The 19122-nt window shown below is 35.7% G+C and overlaps 3 protein-coding genes across 6 annotated transcripts; 2 read left to right on the plus strand and 1 right to left on the minus strand.

The window, feature by feature from the left end:
- Positions 1412–9214, plus strand: LOC105177280 (CSC1-like protein HYP1). Of its 3 annotated transcripts, none has more exons than XM_011100365.2 (11): positions 1412–1539; positions 2119–2524; positions 3085–3237; positions 3725–3788; positions 3877–4098; positions 4519–4707; positions 5831–6129; positions 6316–6592; positions 7331–7609; positions 7734–7967; positions 8734–9214. In XM_011100365.2, the coding sequence occupies exons 2-11, from the start codon at positions 2244–2246 to the stop codon at positions 8893–8895; spliced, it is 2160 nt and encodes a 719-aa protein (XP_011098667.1). In that variant the 5' UTR covers positions 1412–1539; positions 2119–2243; the 3' UTR covers positions 8896–9214. The 3 variants fall into 3 exon arrangements, with proteins under 3 accessions (XP_011098667.1, XP_011098669.1, XP_011098668.1); XM_011100367.2 differs by having other exon boundaries at positions 7919–7967; positions 8734–8771; XM_011100366.2 differs by having other exon boundaries at positions 1456–1783.
- Positions 11194–12570, plus strand: LOC105177355 (ethylene-responsive transcription factor 10-like). Its single transcript, XM_011100475.2, has one exon. The coding sequence runs from the start codon at positions 11297–11299 to the stop codon at positions 12434–12436; it is 1140 nt and encodes a 379-aa protein (XP_011098777.1). The 5' UTR covers positions 11194–11296; the 3' UTR covers positions 12437–12570.
- Positions 13127–18851, minus strand: LOC105177281 (SNF1-related protein kinase catalytic subunit alpha KIN10). Of its 2 annotated transcripts, none has more exons than XM_011100368.2 (11): positions 18628–18851; positions 17604–17794; positions 16694–16878; positions 16433–16615; positions 16169–16300; positions 15288–15473; positions 14853–14942; positions 14700–14783; positions 14325–14459; positions 13782–14024; positions 13127–13603 (listed from the first exon to the last, which is right to left on the minus strand). In XM_011100368.2, the coding sequence occupies exons 2-11, from the start codon at positions 17788–17790 to the stop codon at positions 13490–13492; spliced, it is 1539 nt and encodes a 512-aa protein (XP_011098670.1). In that variant the 5' UTR covers positions 17791–17794; positions 18628–18851; the 3' UTR covers positions 13127–13489. The 2 variants fall into 2 exon arrangements, with proteins under 2 accessions (XP_011098670.1, XP_020554843.1); XM_020699184.1 differs by lacking the exon at positions 18628–18851 and adding an exon at positions 18476–18574.

A 19122-nucleotide genomic window follows, 5' to 3' on the forward strand; every position in this document is an offset into this window, starting at 1 on the left:
TCTGCATTACGACTTATCTATACTATTAATTAATATACTATTAATTAAGTGTGGGCAATCTAAAATGCCTATCATGAATGACTATATGTAAGCTACAATATCTCAATATTTTTTGGTTAATTATTCATTTTGTTTTTATTCTTTTTTATTTAATTAAAAAAGTATTATAAAAATTTATATTAATTATACTTAAACTGAAAATATGAAATTACACTTTTTTTTTCAAAGAAAAGTTCAAAATTATACTTTACATCCTCTCTGAAAATTCACTAGTTATACCTAACATTCTTTTGTTAAATTTTATATGAAAAATGCTGACTTTAGAAAAAAATATATATAATTTTTTTATTTTAACCCTTATTTAATATTATCATATAATTTTTTTGTACTTATAAGAATAAAATATAACAATGTTAATCGCACTCCATATACATATATATTACATTCATCCCCTTAAAGTACAAAAATATACATAAAAGTATTAAATGAAGGGCAAAATTCAAAATTTATATACACTTATTTTTTTTTTAACATTAGCCAGTTTCTCTTTAAACCCTAACAAAAGAGGGTCATATATAAATAGAGAATCTTGAAAGAGGGTGTAGATGTAATTTCGAACTTTGAAAAATATATAATTTCGTATTTTATAAGAGGGTTTAAGTGTAATTAACTTTATAGTTTTTATACTACATACACACGATTGAGTGTTCTTTTTTTTCTTGGAGTTCATTTCTCACTGGTAGAGAAGGTTGAAATTATAAAAATTGAAAAAATACAGGATCAAAGTATCACCTAAAAGTTTAAAAAAATAAATATATTAAATGACATAAGTTATGGGACGAAAAATGCATTTATTTCAGCATCGTGTATCAATATGAGCTCAATGAGCATTTTCTTCTCAAATATTTTATGAATGAACTGTGTAGATAAATAAAAAGATAAATTGTAAAAAAATGTCCTGAATTTTTTTATAATTATAAATACGTACTTCGTTTGAAAAATTATAAATATTTCATTCTAATTAATGACTGTTTAATAAATATTCCATACAACAGACTATTTCATGAGGATATTTGTAAGATGACCAATAATTTCAAGAAAATGCTGATAAATTTTAAAATAACCAAAAAAATATTTACAATTATGACAAATTTTGTTATAATTCATCTTAAAAAATTAATAAATTGATTGTTTGGAAAAATAAAAAAAATAAAGATTTTCAAAATGATAAGATAATATTTAAATTGAGTAATTATGTCTTTTTTAAAAAAATATATACACATAACATGTGCATAGTAAATAAATTTAAAATAAAATATATTCTAACTATGGTAAAGTGTTCCCGTGATGCAATAACGCGTATGTGGAATTCAGTGACGCGACATAGCGTCGGAGAAAGGAAATCGTGCAACCATCGACTTATAGTTAAAAAAAAAATAAAAAAAAAGAAAAAAAGAAGAACTTGGTGTTCATTCTATCGTTCAGCTAAGACCGCGAAAGCTTTTGTCTTCTTCAACTTGCCATCCTCTGCACAATAAGGTTTGAACTTCTGCTCTAAGTTTCTCTATCAAGACTCTCTAGTTACCAGTCTACTCGTTCCTAGTTAGGGTTTTGTTTCTCCAGTCAAAATTCCCCTTCGATCAATACCGGTGCAGACGTTTTACATTTATGGTGGCATGTGCTTCTCATGTTTTAAATAAGATGAATTTCTAATTGCACGAAACTCAAGATATTACTGGCATCCCAGTGCTACTTGCGCTATACTAGAGGAGTTTATTTCATGGTAAAAATCGCTCCCCTTTACTTTAATAAAAAGCATTGAAGCTTAATTCCTACCTGAAATCATGTATGTAATGTGTTCTCTTTAACTCATTGTTCATGTGGGAGTTGCGTATTAGTTGAATCAACTATTATGTATGCTATTTACAAGTTTAAAGCTTCTTGTCCAAGTTAAGTGGCAAACGGGTGAAGATTAGATTCCTTTCTTTTCTTCTTCTTTTTCTTTCATTTTTTCATTTTGGAACTTTGCGTAAGCTATTAACATTCGTTTTTTTTTTTTTTTTATGTTATTTTGGGTAACTTTATACTCATTACTGATAGCTTCATGCATTTTTGCAGCTTATCTGACTAAATAGTCTGTTCATTGAAGAATCAGAAGTTTCAGTCCCAAATGGATCTCTAAGTTGGTACTGGCGTGTGTGGAATTTAGAAAGTGGAGCAAGCCACTTTGAGAGTTTAAAGGAATGATTCTTTCTGCACTTCTGACCTCTGTTGGAATAAACGTTGCCCTTTGTCTTATTTTTTTCATCCTTTATTCTGTACTAAGAAACCGGCCAAGCTATGCCGATTTCTATATACCACGCTTGGTTGCTGAAGGGAAATTCCAAAGGGAAGATGAATTCAGCGTGGGAAAGTTACTATCTTCTGTCAAATGGGTGAAAAGAGCATGGCAGCCCTCTGAAGATGAGCTTTTGGCGAATTCTGGATTGGATGCTGTTGTGTTCATGAGAATTTTTACATTCGGGTTAGTTAAAAAATGGAAGTTGAAGTACATTTTGGGATCTAAATGGCCGTGTGAATCTGCATTCTTTATAGTATTTAATAGCTAGGATACAGGTTTACATTTATAAAGCCATAGATTGCAATTTCTTTCTCTTAAATTAGGGGATTGTTTGTCAAGTTACCAATCTTACAAAGGAATGTAAACATACAAATCTTATAAAGTAAATTCCTATTTTTTATTTGACCGGCAAAGGATCTGGAAAGCAAACATTTTCAAGTATTAAATGCAATATCTACTTCATGATGTCTATTTGTCTGAATCCTTTGAACTTTGTTATAGCTGGTGAGGGATAGTAGTATACGCCATCTGCAATTAGGTTAAATCAGTGGTTGCATCTTCCGAGAATTTTTGTAGAGAGAAAAAGTGTTGATTTTCACACATTTTATTGTTTGGATTAATTCCTTCACATCACTTACTGTTCACAGGGCCTGTCTTGAACTTAGTTATTCTATGGTAATTTCTGGTTCTCTTTTTCTACAGATTTCTTCTCATCTTATACACTTTTCTTTCTTGATTTGCAGACTGAGAGTATTTAGATTTGCGGGCATTGTTGGAATTTGTGTTCTTCTCCCGTTCAATTATATGGGGAATCAGCTAAATATTGACTTTACTGACTTACCAAACAAGTCCTTGGAATCATTCAGTATTTCAAATGTTGATGATGGGTCAAACAGGTTAGTGCTATATATTCGAATGAAGTCAAAATTTAGTTTTACAACAATGAACTAGTGCATTGCTTACGACAAGTTGGGCCTTTTGTTTTAAGGCAATATTAATCTATACATTTTTCATGTGTGTCAACCCTAACCGTATGCCATTGGGTGGATATCACCCAAGCTCAACAAGGCCTTTGGTCATGCATATTCGGGGTCATTTAGGTCTAGTCCTCTAAAATCAAAGAAAAGATGAGCTTTTTTTCTCTGTCTATGCTTTCTCAGACTTTGGTGCTTGAAAGCCTTTCTCTATCTGGTTCTAGTTGAAAAGTTTCTCTCTTTACCTTGTAACATGGGCAGTCCATATTCAGCAAGCTAGGTTGTGTCTTCATGCAGAGTGTGTATGCATGTGGCTGAGGTGGCAAACAACTGAAGCGTTGAGTTGGTCAACATTTTACTGCTTTTATTTAGCTCTAAAACTAACATTTTTTATTTTGGGTTCTAAAAGGTTATGGATACACTTTGCTGCTGTTTATATTTTCACAGCCGTTGTCTGCTATCTTCTTTACTATGTAAGTATTTCATTGCCCGTATCTGTGGTCATGGATTTTCCATCTGTAGGTAAAAGAGTTTGAACATAAATAATTATTTATTCTGCAGGAATATGACTATATTGCATCCAAACGGATTGCTTACTTCTATTCTTCAAAACCTCGGCCAGGCCAGTTCACTGTTTTATTCACTTTTTTAGTTCGAAGCATCCCTGCCACTTCTGGGAGGAGCTTCAGTGAGAGCGTTGAGAGCTTTTTCAGTGAATACTACCCGTCTACCTATCTTTCCCACTCTGTGGTTCGTCGGACAAGCAAACTTAAAGGGCTCATGGTAAGCAAAGCGTGAAAGCAAACTCTTTAATCAACTATATTCTGGAGCTTATAGATTGATTTATCTTTTTGTCCATGTTATCATTGATGCTTCTTTCATTTCAATGTCCCTCTTGGACTTGCTAACTATAAGTATCCGATTGCTAACTTGGAAATTTCTCCATACATTTTAATCATTAAATTCTTTTGATACATGTGTATATTGTATCTACTTTTTTATGTCTTTTTTAGATAAAGAAAGGTTAGCTGCTCAATTGAACTTCTGAAGGGGAAAAATAGAAAGCAACTGTACTTCTAAGTATAATTAGAGAATTTTGATACCAGAGTCGTGTATTTCATTCTTGGTTAATAGATGCAATATAAGACCTTTTATTTTCCTTTATTTTGTTTGGTTTCTGATACATCCTAATATTTTTTCTAGAATGAGGCGGACAAGGTGTATAAAAGGCTTGTACACGTAAAATCAAAAAAGCATCCTCAACAAAGATTCAAGCGTGCTGGCTTTATGGGCCTTTTTGGACGCAAAGTTGACCTCCTAGATCATTATGAGAAGAAGCTAGAAGATGTGGAAGGTAATGTCAGGACAGAACGAGCTTCTATTTCTGGCAAGGTAACAATCTTTGCCTCATGGGTAGTTCATCTGAAGATGCAATAAATTGATTTGTTTCTTCTGTTTGTCGCAATTGCTGTTTTTTTTTTTTTTTTGAAACAAACCAATAGCATGAATGCATGTTGAATCTCTCACTGTCAAGTACTTTAAGCCCAAGTACTTAATCTTCGGGATAAGGTCCCTCTTGATGATAGCCATCATAAATCACTAGTCTTCTTATCACTAAAGGCTTGTCAACTGTCATATATACTTGACAATGATAAGCAACAGGAATTCCACATTGAAATTGGTTTAAAAGAGGAGTTCTTAAGATCATTATGTGGAATTTCTGAGTTTTAGATTAGTTATTGGGATATTACATCATAATAGCGTCCCTCACTTTCTGACCTATTGAATAGAAGCTGGTTTAGCAAAAACAGCTGAAGGAAGAATTGACTTGGCTGGAGGGGCAGAAATTAGCATATCAAAGCATGAGTAGGGAGACACTGGAAAGTGGAAAAAATAGCTTGAAAACCAATATACATAGGATTGAACCTACTATCGCATAAAATGAGAAAATATGATTTCACGGACGTGCAGGATAGATGGGCTGCAGTGTTGAGACCTACCTTTAATACCATGATAGGGACATCAGTTCCGTTTGAAACCAATGTGTGCCACACAAAGAAGTCCAAGATCGAGATATGGCATCTAAGAGTTAGTTAATCACGCGACTCATCACATGTTCACATGAATCATTACCCTGCTGTAACATGCTCTATAGCAACTGTACACTTGATGAATCAATAGAACTGTGCATGATTTTATAGGTGATGAATTCATTTTCCAAGGGGTGTGTATCAACAATAAAAAAGGCCTTAGAATTGTGTAATTCTCTTTGTTAGGCACGCTTGCGATTTGGCATATATAAAGATGAAAAATTTCACTTCTGATAGTCATTTCTTGCTCTAATATTTTTTTGCGTTTCAAATTCTAACAAATCTGTTGGTTTTGAGAAGCCCTTGCTCCAGAAATTCCTTTTTCATGATGGCTGGTGTTATTTATTTTAGTTTATATTCTTAGATTGGGATTTTTAATTTAGGATACCATCTGATGCTGTATCACTCAATTATGCCCTTAATAGGAAGTTCCGGCTGCATTTGTATCTTTCAAGTCTCGATTTAGTGCTGCGGTAGTGTCACACGTTCAACAAGGGGTTAAACCCACAGAATGGCTTACTGAGCCAGCTCCTGATCCCCAGGATGTATATTGGCCATTCTTTTCTGCGTCATTTATCAAAAGATGGTTTTGCAACATTGCTGTTATTTTTGCATGTATTTTTGTAACTGTTCTGTTCCTTGTACCTGTTCTCTTAGTGCAAGGTCTTACTCATTTGGATCAGTTGGAGGTTTGGTTACCTTTTCTGAGAGGCATATTAAATCTGTAAGTTACTTTGTCAATCTGTAGATAAAATACTCTTAACCAGTTTTTCTTTTTTCAAAATGAAGAATATTGAAAATATGGATCCAGACGTTACATATGAATTTTATACCTATTCTGGCAATATCGGTTATGAAAAGAATGACACTTTATACTAGCCTAACAATATAACCTTTACATGTCATGCAGGAAAATCGTTAGCCAAGTAATTACAGGATATTTTCCAAGTCTCATACTTGAGATGTTTTTATCTTTAGTGCCACCCGTCATGATTGTGCTTTCCTCCATACAAGGCTACATTGCCCTTAGTCAGATTGAGAAAAGTGCATGTATCAAAGTGTTGTGGTTCACCATATGGAACATCTTCTTTGCAAATGTACTCTCAGGATCAGCACTGTATAGGGTTGATGTCTTTCTTGAGCCCAAAAGAATTCCTGAACTATTGGCGGTGGCAGTTCCTGGACAGGTACGTTCAATTTTAACAGCTAACTTCTCTCTTAAATGGCATTAATTCCGGAATTCTCTTCTTTGGGCGCCTTCATGACTTATTCTCATATCATGTAACGTATTTGGATTTGGAGAGAAAGGAAACGACTGGGTGATTGAGTGGCTTTCTGAGAATGTCCATTTCTCTTTTCATTGAAGTTGAACTTCCTTGGAGCCCCCATAATTTTATCTTTCTAAAAGATTCTCCAGAAGTTCATGGTCCAACTTCATATGTACCAGTATATTAAATCCAAGTGAAACAAATTTATCATATAGGAATGCACATTTGGTTGTCAACTATTTATGGAAAATCCCTTATTGATTCACAGAACTGTTGTTTTAATTACATTCTGTAACAATATTATATGATCGTAGAAGTTGTAAACGTGCAATCAAACTTCCAAAGCTAGGAGACAGAATTTGTCTGAGGATCATTGCTAGTTAAAATGCCAGGGTCTTAATTATGAAAGTGAAGCGAGGACTGAAAATGATTGTCTCCATTCTATGTTGCCTTGATCCAAAGGATATATCATTAGTTAATTTGTTCAAAAGTTGAAAAGAATATTCATTGATATTGTTTGGTTTGCTACTCCCTTTTTATGATTTGAAAGAACTTCCAAGTATTTTCACCTTTTTGTGGGAAATAATGATTCCATTCAGACACATTTCCAGACATCATAGATTAGATTAATAAATACTTTTATGTTTCATGTTTCAGGCTTCATTTTTCATTGCATATGTTGTAACATCTGGATGGACCAAAACGTTTTCTTCAGAACTTTTTCGGCTAAAGCGGCTCTTTTGGAGTTTTCTTAAAGGAACATTGTGTTGGAAATCTGATGAGGAACTTGAGGTCCCGTCTAATCCTTATCACAGTGAAATTCCCAGGATTCTATTTTTCAGCCTTCTTGGTATAACATACTTCTTCCTCGCACCCCTGATTTTGCCATTCCTCTTGGTTTACTATTGCCTTGGTTATGTCATCTACCGCAACCAGGTCAGCTGACTTTCCTCACTGTTGTTCATCGTATATGTGGTTCATTAAAGTTCCTTTGCTAAACCATCACATGTTCTGCTCTAGTATGGTCAGTTCATTTGGCTTACTTTTCTCTTTGGAGCAGCTATTAAATGTTTATGCACCCAAGTTTGAAACTGGTGGAAAGTTTTGGCCCGTAGTGCACGATGCAACAATATTTTCTTTAATATTGATGCATGTTATTGCCATTGGTATATTCGGTCTGAAGAAAGTTCCACTGGCTTCCAGCTTAACAATTCCTCTTCCAATTCTCACCCTCATTTTCAACAGTTATTGCCGGAGACGATTTTTACCTAGTTTCAAAAGTTACCCTGCTGAGGTAAATTGTCATTCTAGCTTGACTTATTACTCGAAGCTCTTGAACTAGTTCCGTTATGTGGCTATACTGTAATGCATTAGCTTGTCATTTGATCATATTCAATCTCTTTCTCCTCCTTGCTCTGGTACATGATTAAGTTGGATTTATAAGATAAAGGTTTGACAATCAAAAACTTTTAAATAGCCTATTAATTTTCACTATCTTGAAATGCTTTCATCTTTTTTCTTCTTGACAGTGAGTAAGCAAATGAAATTTTTCATCCTGTTACGAAACCTAGATTCATAATATTGCACATTAAATTTTCAGGTTCTTTAACTTCTTAATTGTAGATGCATGCTGTTCTGTTATGTAGCAGCAGTTGATGTGGCATAAAGAGTTGCCAATATTTCTGGGTCCCTTCATATTTACCAAGTAAAGTTTCATTCCTGAACCTAATGAATGTTGTTGAGTTAAAAGATATCAAAAGCTGACTAACAAGTGTGGCCATATAGATTTGGGTGTATCTGTGCTAAATCACACGACTGACCAATACTGATGCTTTCTGATTTTCTCGTTCGCTGTCTCTAGTAAATCAAAATCTGTATATTATGCATATAGATTATATATCATATTCAGTTCTGGGTAATTCGTCATCCCTTTTAACCTTCACTGGAGATGTAAGAGCCCCATTTGTTAGGTTAATATTGATTGTCACAGAATAGCAGTTTGCTCCTTCAATCTTGTTTGCTTGTCTATCGAGTATTCACCTTCTGCTGTTATGATACAGTGCTTAATAAACAAGGATAGATTTGATCAAAGTGATCCCAGTATATCTTCTTTCTACGATGAACTCGCCACTGCGTATCGTGATCCTGCAATGAAATCAGGCAGATATTCTGAAGCCAGGGAAAGTAGCAGCTCCCCTCTTCTGTATGGTGCTCATAGGTGAAGTTGGACGGAATTCCTGTTAAGTTTCAAATGGTAGCTAGAACGGCTGAAGGACAAGTAGAAACTGGTGTATATACTGAATTCATCTCTTTCGAAATAGTTTTTGGTTCGTGCACTTTAGAAAATACATTTTTCCATGTCTATTTTGTTGTTCCCGGTCGACGTCCACAGTAAAAAATTGTGGTTCAACCCTTCTCTTTAATCTCCCTGCTCTCCCAGGAAGGATTTGATTGGACTGTAAACATTACAAAAACAGGTTTGTATACACAAGCTTATAGTAAGTTGTATGGAATTCGATTTATTCACAGGCCTACACCTAATTGCACCTGTTGCTTATCGGCTCTGAAATAACTATCCATCGACTTTGTGCGATATGGCCCGATTCTTGGTCCTGTCCCCAAAGTCTCAAGCAAAACCGTGTTTTGAAACTGTTTGCTCTGATGTTGCAACATTTGTATCAACTTTGGTGTCTCAAGCCACCAAAGTTATGCTGGCAAGTTTTGAAATATTGTATGCAGAAGGAGAGTTTCTCTTTGAGTCAACTTCCTTAATGAGTATAATAAGCTATAGACGTCAGTTTGAGGGAAGAAGACCACTGAATTTGTCTGAAACCTCCACCTGGAGCAATAGGAATCCGTGATTGACATATTCCTTTTGCTTATTCTTTTGCATATATCAGGCGCCCTCCTCTCACTATCTTTTTTTTATTACACACCAACCACCATAGTCATAATAAATTCCTTTCTTTGTTTCTCTCTCTCTCTTCACTCACACACTTGGAGTTTGGTTATGATTTTAAGGGGATGAAATAAATAAAAACCAGCAGAAGAAACAGAATAGGGGTACTTTGGCAACATTGGAACTCTTAACATGTCTTTTCTGTTGTTAATGTCCGTACATTCACATTTCACCTCCTCCCAATTGGATTTTCTATTGCAGTTGCATTGCATCTTATATTGTATTTTCCATATATATAAATATTTTTTTATATATGTAACGTATATATATATAAAATGGAATAAGAAATACAACACGAATTGCAATAAAGAATCTAATGCTAGGGATATCTCAAGCATAAAGCTTGGCATTATTTGCCGTCACAAACAAAGTTCAAAATATAGTTTTTCTTCAAGAATTACTTATTACATAAAAAACGTATCATCATCATATCTACTAATTTTACTTGAGAAAAATCAGATTTATTTAGAGAGAGTGGGAATTATTAAATGGGGTGGGATTCCGTTTCTGTGTGAGAGACAGGAAATGTCTTAATATATGCTCTCAACTTTTTGCTGACATCATTTGTAAGTTGATGTGAACATCAACATCAACATCACCAATCAACTAGTGGAATTGCCTTTGGGTAAATCGCATTCCTTGACCTTAATCGCCAATCACAAATAATGGGTTTCATATATCTTCAACCCCATGTTAATGTAATGTAATTCACATGGAATGACGAGAATATCCTCGTTTATGCACTTGCTCCTTATAATTCATCAACTGCAACTAGGGGTAAAACTTAAATTTACTATTCATATGACAACAAGACACAAACTCAATTCAAGAGTAGTTGTATGTAATGATCACAGACTCAGATCACTGCCCTCGTGTGGTGTCTGCGACCCTCCTTCCACGCCCCAATCCATTACCAAACAAATGGGAGGTATTTACTATGGCGGACTGGTTAAGGCTGCAGAGGATTATGATTGTTTTCACTGTTGCAGTGAAAACGACCCAAGAAGTCCTTTTCCATGAATTGATGATTTCTATGTTTTTTGTCTTAAAATAAAGACATCATTACTCCCCCACTTGTACTCCCACGTAGCAATAAAAAATACAAGTTGATGGTGACCGTAGGTTTCTGATTTTATGAGGAAATCAAGAAAGCATCTTAACAGCACATTTTGCATTAAGAAATTCAGCCTCATTATACAACTGAAATACACATTGGAAGCAAGAAGATTTTTAAAGTTTTTTACCCAAATCAGGTCCCTTGAAACTAAATTAATCGTATAGTAAGTAAATTATACTTATCGTATAATTGATCATTTTATAAAATTGTATATCAATTATATAATAATTGCAATATAATTGATCTCGATTTGGCCACACTCGATCCAGGACCTCACGGTTTGGCCAGGTCAAAGTAGATTTTCCATATTTCTTCTTCTCCATATGTCTACAAGAAATTGCAAGCAACAAATGAGTCTAAATAAAACAAAGAAGACCATTTCAACTCTAATTTTTATTCTCCTTGACAGGATCTCCTGCTTTCTGCATATAAAAGGCCAGCATTCCCCCATATCAACCAACATGACTCACTAAGCCAAGAAATCACTAAAAACCAACATCAACTAACCCCTTAACACCTTCCCATCCCCATAAAGGGAAGCAAGAAAATGGCAAGGAAAAGAAAGGCTGGTGAGGAGTTGGATGATCATGAAAAACTTAATCCTGGAGAAGGAAACTTAGCTTCCTTGAATGAGATGGTAAAGGAAGCAGCAGCTGTGGTGGCACTAGGCGGAGTTAAAAGAGCGCGAAAGAGGTTTGTAGGGGTTCGGCAGCGCCCATCAGGGCGGTGGGTGGCGGAGATAAAGGACACCATACAAAAGATAAGGGTCTGGTTAGGCACGTTTGATACGGCAGAGGAGGCTGCCAGGGCGTATGATGAGGCTGCCTGTTTGCTTCGTGGGGCTAATACAAGAACGAATTTCTGGCCCTGTTCGCCTAATTCTTCTTCCACTCCTGCTCTGCCTTCAAGAATCACAAATCTTCTCCTCAGCAAGCTTAAGGCAAGAAACAATGCGTTAGCTGCTAGTTCTGATTCCACTTCCAACTCGTCTTCATCATTGGCATCTTTGATGCCGTCTATTGCTCAAGAACGGGAAATGGAGTACACAGATGAAGTCCCTGATTTCTCCGAACCATATTTTGGAGATTTTATTAACGACCCTGATGAGAATTTTTCCATGGAAAACAACAGCCTGATCGCTGCTAGTGATTACAAAAGCCTGAGTTTTGAATCATCCGTAATAGAAGCTGATTCCAACTGTCAAACCAGTGAACATAAAGTTTCCAGCGAATTGGAAATGGAAAATGAGATTGAGGAAAACAGTGCTAGCCTGGAAGCTGTGGACCTCCACTTTGTTGATGAAATCGGGTCATCCTCCTCTGCATATTCGCCATTCGAAATTGCTGAGGAAATTTCAAAGCCATTGGTGCAAGATGATGAGCCCTTGATGTTGAGTGAAGCAATGAAGAGGATGAACTATGAGAGGAAGTTTTCAGCTTCTCTGTATGCCTTCAACGGGATCAACGAGTGCCTGAAGCTGAAGCTTGGGAACAGATTCAACAGGTCTGAACAGATAACTAGGCTTAGGAATGCTTGTAAATTGAACCAAGAAGAGATGATGATGATGGAAAACAACGTTGATCGAGAAGGGATGAAAGGCAATGAGGATGATAGTTTAGAGAAGGAAGATGGAGAATTGTCGCTTTGGAGCTCGATTGATCTTCCAACTATATGCTTCGTTAATTAATGTCCGATGATCATACTGATAGATGGTCTTTTGATGATCATATTTTCTTAACATTGTAGGTTCTAATTCTGATGATTGTAATGGCTTTTCCCAGAAATCAACATTCTAACAGTGTACTGTATTCGCTTATGATTCTTCCCTGTTTAACAGGAAATAGAGTTCCAAGTTGCAGTATTCATGAATCTTGGTTGCCGTAATTGTTGAAATATTGAATCACATTTTCAGAAATTTAAGATTTTATTATAAAGAGACAACATCAATCAATAATAAGATAGAACTTGGACAAAGGACAAGAAGCAATCCAAGTAAATCTCAGTCCAAGAGAAGAAACCAAAAAAGAAACATCTCTTATTTAGAATGGGAAGAAACAATCCAACAAATATAATGTCTCTTCTCTTTTTTCTCAAATCCACAAGTCCATGTTCTAAATGGGGACGTTTCATATAAACCGTAAAAATGAACCCACACACCATTCTTACAGAGATGAAACACTGAAGAAGAAATCAGACACAACTACTTCAATTTTATAAAACTATCTCCTGAATTCCATCTAACATACCTATCTTCAGAATTACAATATATGTCACTCTCTCTCTCTCTCACACACACACAACGTTGCGATGACAAAGATGGGAGTATGTATGAATAGATTTCCATATTTAAGAAAAAAATGTATGAATGGATTTAACTAACAAGAAACACAACAAATTCTACCACGCACTGCAAGATCTAGATTAGCAGCAAGACATAAGATAATATCTTTGATTAATGACTTGCTGCATCTAGCAAACTGCAGCTGGCTCATATTAACCATCAGATATAAGGGTTTGATGAAGTTCCTCAATATCTTACAAGAGCAGAAGAAAAGTTACAGTTACGGAAGAGAAGTGAGAACATGTCGCAAAGGCCAACTCAGAGTGAGTCGACAAAATTATCAGCGGCATTCATCTCTAAGAAGGGAGACTTAGATCTTAGCTAACAATAATAATTATATACAGCATCAACTCCTAACTTTCCACGCACATTAAAACTAGTTTGGCATAGAAGTCCAGATCAGAGAACGCGAAGCTGAGCAAGGAATGCGGCACAAAGATCAAGAAACAGGAACTGCGGCCCCTGAACACGCTGCAGATCGAGCAAATATTTGTCTTCACGAGTTTTGTAAAGCTGAAATAAAATTAAACAGGTTAACCAACAACCAATTGGCAGGGAGCCAATAAACAATGACCAGCACCTGTATGTTCTTGAACATTTTAATATCATGCGTTGGCATATTTCTTACACAACTACTTGGTATATACAAACCCACAGTAATGAAAATAAAATGCATTATCAAAATTATTACCTGCACTTCAAACTTCACCACATTTTGGGGCCTCACATTACCATCATTCTCGATGATGGCGGATTCATCTCCAAAATAATTATTATCATGCATGGAGTTGTTAAGCATTCCTTCATGGTGACTAGGACTGCAAGGAGCCCATCTGCATTTCATGTTGTACTGCCCAATCTTTTTCCAGGAAACATTCAATTCTTGCAGAGCTTTGAGAACTTCGGTCATTATCTCACGAGGATGGGCTCGAGACTATCAAAAAAGCCAAATGAATACAAATAACTACCACTACCAGCAAGAGGCTGCTCTAATGGAAGGCAAAATATTATTTTTAAATGTATAATACATTTAATCAATTTTAAACGCAAACATAAGACATGAACATATATAGTGATCGAATATCCAAAATACACAGTATATTCATGCTCAGCACATGCAAAGACTTTAAACCAACCGTTTAAACTATGCCAATTAGCTCATATCTTCCCAGACAAGCTCAGATAGCTCAAATTTATATCCTCATCTCAATGTATTAGAAAGCAGACAACTAACCTGGAGTCCAAGTGCCCATTTCCTATCTGCTGGAAACTGCCTTCCTCCAAATTGCTGATAGTCAATGACTCCAGGAAACCGCTGCCCAACAGGAGATGCTACGGTCTCACTCATATTGCGATTATACCCAAATTCCTACAGAGATAGGATCCGAACAAACATGTAACAATGCCAGAATTTTGCATGTGTGAAATATCAATCAACTATGATGATGCATGAATATCAGAAAATGGAAAACCAGAATGACACAAACTACAGGATCCACAATACAGAAATTGTCTGGATCACGGGAAATAATATAAAAAGAACGTGCTCTTCTTTAGTAAGTATAATAAAGTACTGCTTTCTATTCACATATGAAACTAAAAGGCATACCATCGTCTCCTGAAATTCAGCTCCTAGGTAGCCATTGGAAACACGAAATCGATTGTCAAGCAGCAGATAGTAAGTAACAGTACCCTGAAAAACAGCCAACAAATGAGAAAAAACTTCAACATTAATATTGACATGATCCAGTGCAAAATTTACCTCATTTTGAACCCTGTTTCTAAGAGAATCAACAAGGGCAGTCCTGTCAAATCCCATCTTAATCACTTCCTGAAGAATATCTTCATCAATCTGCACATGACAACCTTTCTTGAATTAATAAAGAGAGGTTTTACTTGTTACAAAGTGAAACTGTAGGAATGATTCCTAGCACCAAGAATCAGATCCAATAATGTGTAGGGGTCTGCCAAATTTAGATGAGCAATAAGAACCACCTGAGGGGGCATATCTACAGAAAAGATAAAAGAATATAAAGGGCAAAAAACGCTAATATAAGAGAACCACCAGATGCACATGCGAAGAACTGGAATGCATATTCAGACTTTTGTATTATGCTCCTAGAATGGGCTACCAGAGCTTTAGACTTTATCCATCAATTATGAACATCTAGATATTGCATAGAAAATTTTCACAAACCTTTTTAGCTTGCTGCGTTGTATCTGGTGGCGGCACAGCCAAATACCGGGGCAGGTGAGCTTGGAACCAGGGGTGTGCACGAATCTCAGGAATAGTCATTCGTTTCATAGGATCAACTATAAGCATCCTGGGAATCAGATCTCTTGCTCCAGCAGATAAATGACTGGGCAGTGTGTATATTCCACCCTAGAGAATAAAAAAAAGTGGTTCAAAAATATCTGAATGTTATCCTTTCATTTGAAGGTATTTACTAGGGTTATCAATGAATTTATATACAGGAGGCAAGGAATACTGATGAATTAACTATTGAGTTCAGAATTAAATGCCGGCAAACAATTGTGTGAAACATTAAAATACTTCCAAACCACATTTCAGTTCAATTGGCCGGGGTGGGGGGGTGTCCAACTTCTATGGCAGTATATAGCCCTTAGCAACTGAGATCAGCTGCAGGTAGCTAGTCCCAAGCTCATAGAATTCAGCTGAGAGTGAGACAAGCCAAATCCTATAAGAATTCAAGAGCCGAATTTCTTAACTTGCCTCAAACTTGGCCAGTAAGCTCATAAGGATTAAATTGTGAATAAATTACCTAAAGCCACTCAACTCATAAGGGTCTAATTTAAGCTAGTCTGAATAATAAGAGGCAATTTTACAGTTCATAGGTGCTAACAGCCAGATCCACATTAACATAAAGTTGTGCTCCCACTAATGCACTTACAACCCTTTAAAAGATAAAACTGCAGTGGTAAACAACTCCTGCAATAATTATGACATGGAAAATCCAGCAAATTTTAGATCAACTTTATCAACTAAACTTTCAAACATAGAGAAGACAAGAGAGCAAGTTAAAAGACAAGATTTGAAATAAATTAATAAGAAGATACCTTTATTTTTTTAAACAGGTTGGGAATATTTTCATCATCAAAGGGAAGGGTGCCACAGAGAAGTGCATAGAGAATCACACCACAGCTCCATACATCCACTTCAGGCCCCGCATACAATTTACCAGATATAACCTACAGATGAAATACATATTGAATGCTTTTATAGCCCATTTTTCAAGCGTATAAAATTGCCTCAATACACATTTCTTCTAATTCTGGGTACATGTATAGCTCATGATTGCCACTGCTACATTCAAAGCATACCTCTGGAGCAGCATAGTTGGGGCTTCCACAACTTGTCTTCAGAAAATGACCGTCACGCATGATATTACTCAGACCAAAATCAGCAATCTTGACATTGTGCTTAGAATCCAAAAGCAAGTTCTCGGGCTTGAGATCTCTGTGAACCACCATGTTTCTATGGCAATACTCCACTCCAGATATTATCTGCAATCACCAGTGCTACAAAGACATTGATATACTTACTTTAGGTGAAAGAAACAGCTTGAATAAAAAGCATCCTACCTGTTGAAAAAACATGCGTGCTTCCTCCTCATGTAACCTACCCTTCTCCACTATATAATCAAACAACTCACCGGACTTCACATATTCCATCACAACGTATATGTCAGAATGGGTCTCCACAACCTCATACAGACGTATGATGTGAGGATGCATAAACAATCTCAAAATTTTGATCTCTCTTCTAACTGCAAGAACCAACCGACTCTTAAAGAAATTCAGAAAGGTCTAATAACCAAGCTTGATTAAGCTAATTTGCATTTCTAGAAGCAGAAGATCCACATGACATGAATATAAATGCAGCTGTCGGATTATTATACATAACAAGGCAACTAGACAGCAGTAGATTAAATATTTTAGAAGATAACACCATGTCTTTGGCCACTTGGCAGTGATGCCTCAATTTTCAGTAGTTAGTTCCAATAAATCTTTTGAGGTTAATTATACTTGGAGCTATTTCAAGGACATTAAAAATATATTGAGGCAAAACATCACCTGATACTTGGAGTCTCGTAAACAGCTATGCCAGAATGGTAAATTAAATATCATGAGCCTTTCTCAGAAATATTTCACAGATTTTATGGCACCTAGCGAAACCAAGGTAGATTTTATACCATGAAAGAGTATGTGAATCATGGATAACTGATAACATTAGTGATGCAAGTAATAACTGAAGCATACAAATACGGAAGGAAATAGTTGCTGCTCAGGATAATGTACCAGAAGAAAGTAAACACATAATATTTTCACTTTTAGAATGCTGAACAATGGTATTTAGACTAATTCATCCGGAAAAAGAATAAAATCGACAGAAGAAAGACAGGAGATGCAGACTAGGTAATAGACTATATGGGTTTATAAACGGTATTACATATGGTAATATGAACATTTATAGCATAAGCACTTGACCGACCTTTCTCTTCCATATCCATATTCTTTATTTTCTTACGGTTGAGGATCTTAACAGCAACTTTGTGCCCTGTCAACGCATGCTCAGCAATTTTAACTTTCCCGAATGAACCAATCCCAAGAGTCTTTCCAAGCTTGTAGTTCCGCAGGAATGAATCCACACTACTACCATCTTGGATTGTTCCATCCATGATCCTAAATACATATGATTGGAGATAATTAAAGCAAGGTATGTAATGTAGAAACATGCATGACTATAAAGAATAAATGACAGCCAAAAGCATCACATACATATGCATGTCAAAATTGATTGCAATGAGCTTCAATAATAATTCAGAACAATAACAGTCATCACACAAAGACCCGCCACTGAGAGGACCCACCAGGAGAAATCGGTAAAATCTAAGCAGTGGTCATTGCAGATGGATACACTTATTTGATGTGTATAAGGTTCACACAAGAAGTTATTTTGGCTGAAATAAAAGCCAGCAAGGTACCACTAAGCTCAAAATTATATAAGGCAAACAAAGTTCTCATTCAACATGCTCAGTGAACTTCAGCAAGAATGTGAATTTTAATCCAGACGACCTATGGAAGTCCCTCTTTTTTGACAGTTCAAAACATAAAGCTCCCCTCAGAAAAATAACATTCGCAAGCAAATTAAACGACGAATAGCAAATTTAAAAGTCAAAGCCTACAACAACGCCGCAATCACAAACCAAGAATCACAAAAAAACTAATTCATCACAAACTGCTAATTCCGTACAAAAATTCTTAAAAGAAAAAAACTCGACACCGCGCCCTAAAGCTCAAATCTTTACAATCAACCCTCAATTTCCGCAAAATTACAAATGCAATGAATCCATAAACTCACACCACTTATCCCCAATACAGATCTGCGGAACTCGTGAAAACCAAACCAAACTAAAATAAAACCCCATTCTTTAATCACATAACTTCAATTCCAATAGCAATCAAATTCTCCAATAAACTCCCGAATACACAGAAATCACGATATCGAAACTTACAACAGAAACCAAAAAAAGAAAAAAAGGACGACGCCCCGCAGCAGAATCTTTGAAACTGTGAAGATGCTATATAAAAGGCTGACGGGGAAAGGGGCAAAACAAAATAGTAAAAGTTGAAGAAAATTGAAGAGAGATGATTCAGTGTGAGTGACGTGTATGCGGGTTGATGGAACTCCTCCAATGCAGGTTGAGGAGGAGATGATGATGATGATGATGGTGAAAGCGAAGCGCCCCACCCTTTTTGCTTTATTAATTAATTGTTTTTTTTACAAAAAAAAAAAAGAAAGAAAACCCTTTGAGTTGTGGAGCTTAATTTGTAATTAATTGGTTTATTTGCTATAATAAAGTTTAAATTAAAATTAATTAGTGATGATTGATGTTGGAAAAATATGGGTTAAGGAATTGGAAGAGTAGTATTAATGTGTGGGTGGATGGAAATGCAATTATTGGACGAAATTTTTTATGTAAATTAGATTTGATTAAATCAAATCAATC

The sequence above is a fragment of the Sesamum indicum genome, linkage group LG15, assembly GCF_000512975.1.
Source record: "Sesamum indicum cultivar Zhongzhi No. 13 linkage group LG15, S_indicum_v1.0, whole genome shotgun sequence".
Taxonomy (NCBI): Eukaryota; Viridiplantae; Streptophyta; class Magnoliopsida; order Lamiales; family Pedaliaceae; genus Sesamum; species Sesamum indicum.

Bases quoted from the DNA above. Each gene is read 5' to 3' on its own strand.
- LOC105177280 (XM_011100365.2), top strand. From the start codon at position 2,244: ATGATTCTTTCTGCACTTCTGACCTCTGTTGGAATAAACGTTGCCCTT. The intron at 2,525-3,084 runs GTTAGTTAAAAA...CTTGATTTGCAG, and splicing joins ATGAGAATTTTTACATTCGG to ACTGAGAGTATTTAGATTTG. The intron at 3,789-3,876 runs GTAAGTATTTCA...TTTATTCTGCAG, and splicing joins TCTGCTATCTTCTTTACTAT to GAATATGACTATATTGCATC.
- LOC105177281 (XM_020699184.1), bottom strand. From the start codon at position 18,540: ATGGGGTTTTATTTTAGTTTGGTTTGGTTTTCACGAGTTCCGCAGATC. The intron at 17,795-18,475 runs GTGTGAGTTTAT...ATATGTATTTAG, and splicing joins ATCTGTATTGGGGATAAGTG to GATCATGGATGGAACAATCC. The intron at 16,616-16,693 runs GTAGGATGCTTT...TGGTGATTGCAG, and splicing joins CACGCATGTTTTTTCAACAG to ATAATATCTGGAGTGGAGTA.
- LOC105177355 (XM_011100475.2), top strand. From the start codon at position 11,297: ATGGCAAGGAAAAGAAAGGCTGGTGAGGAGTTGGATGATCATGAAAAA.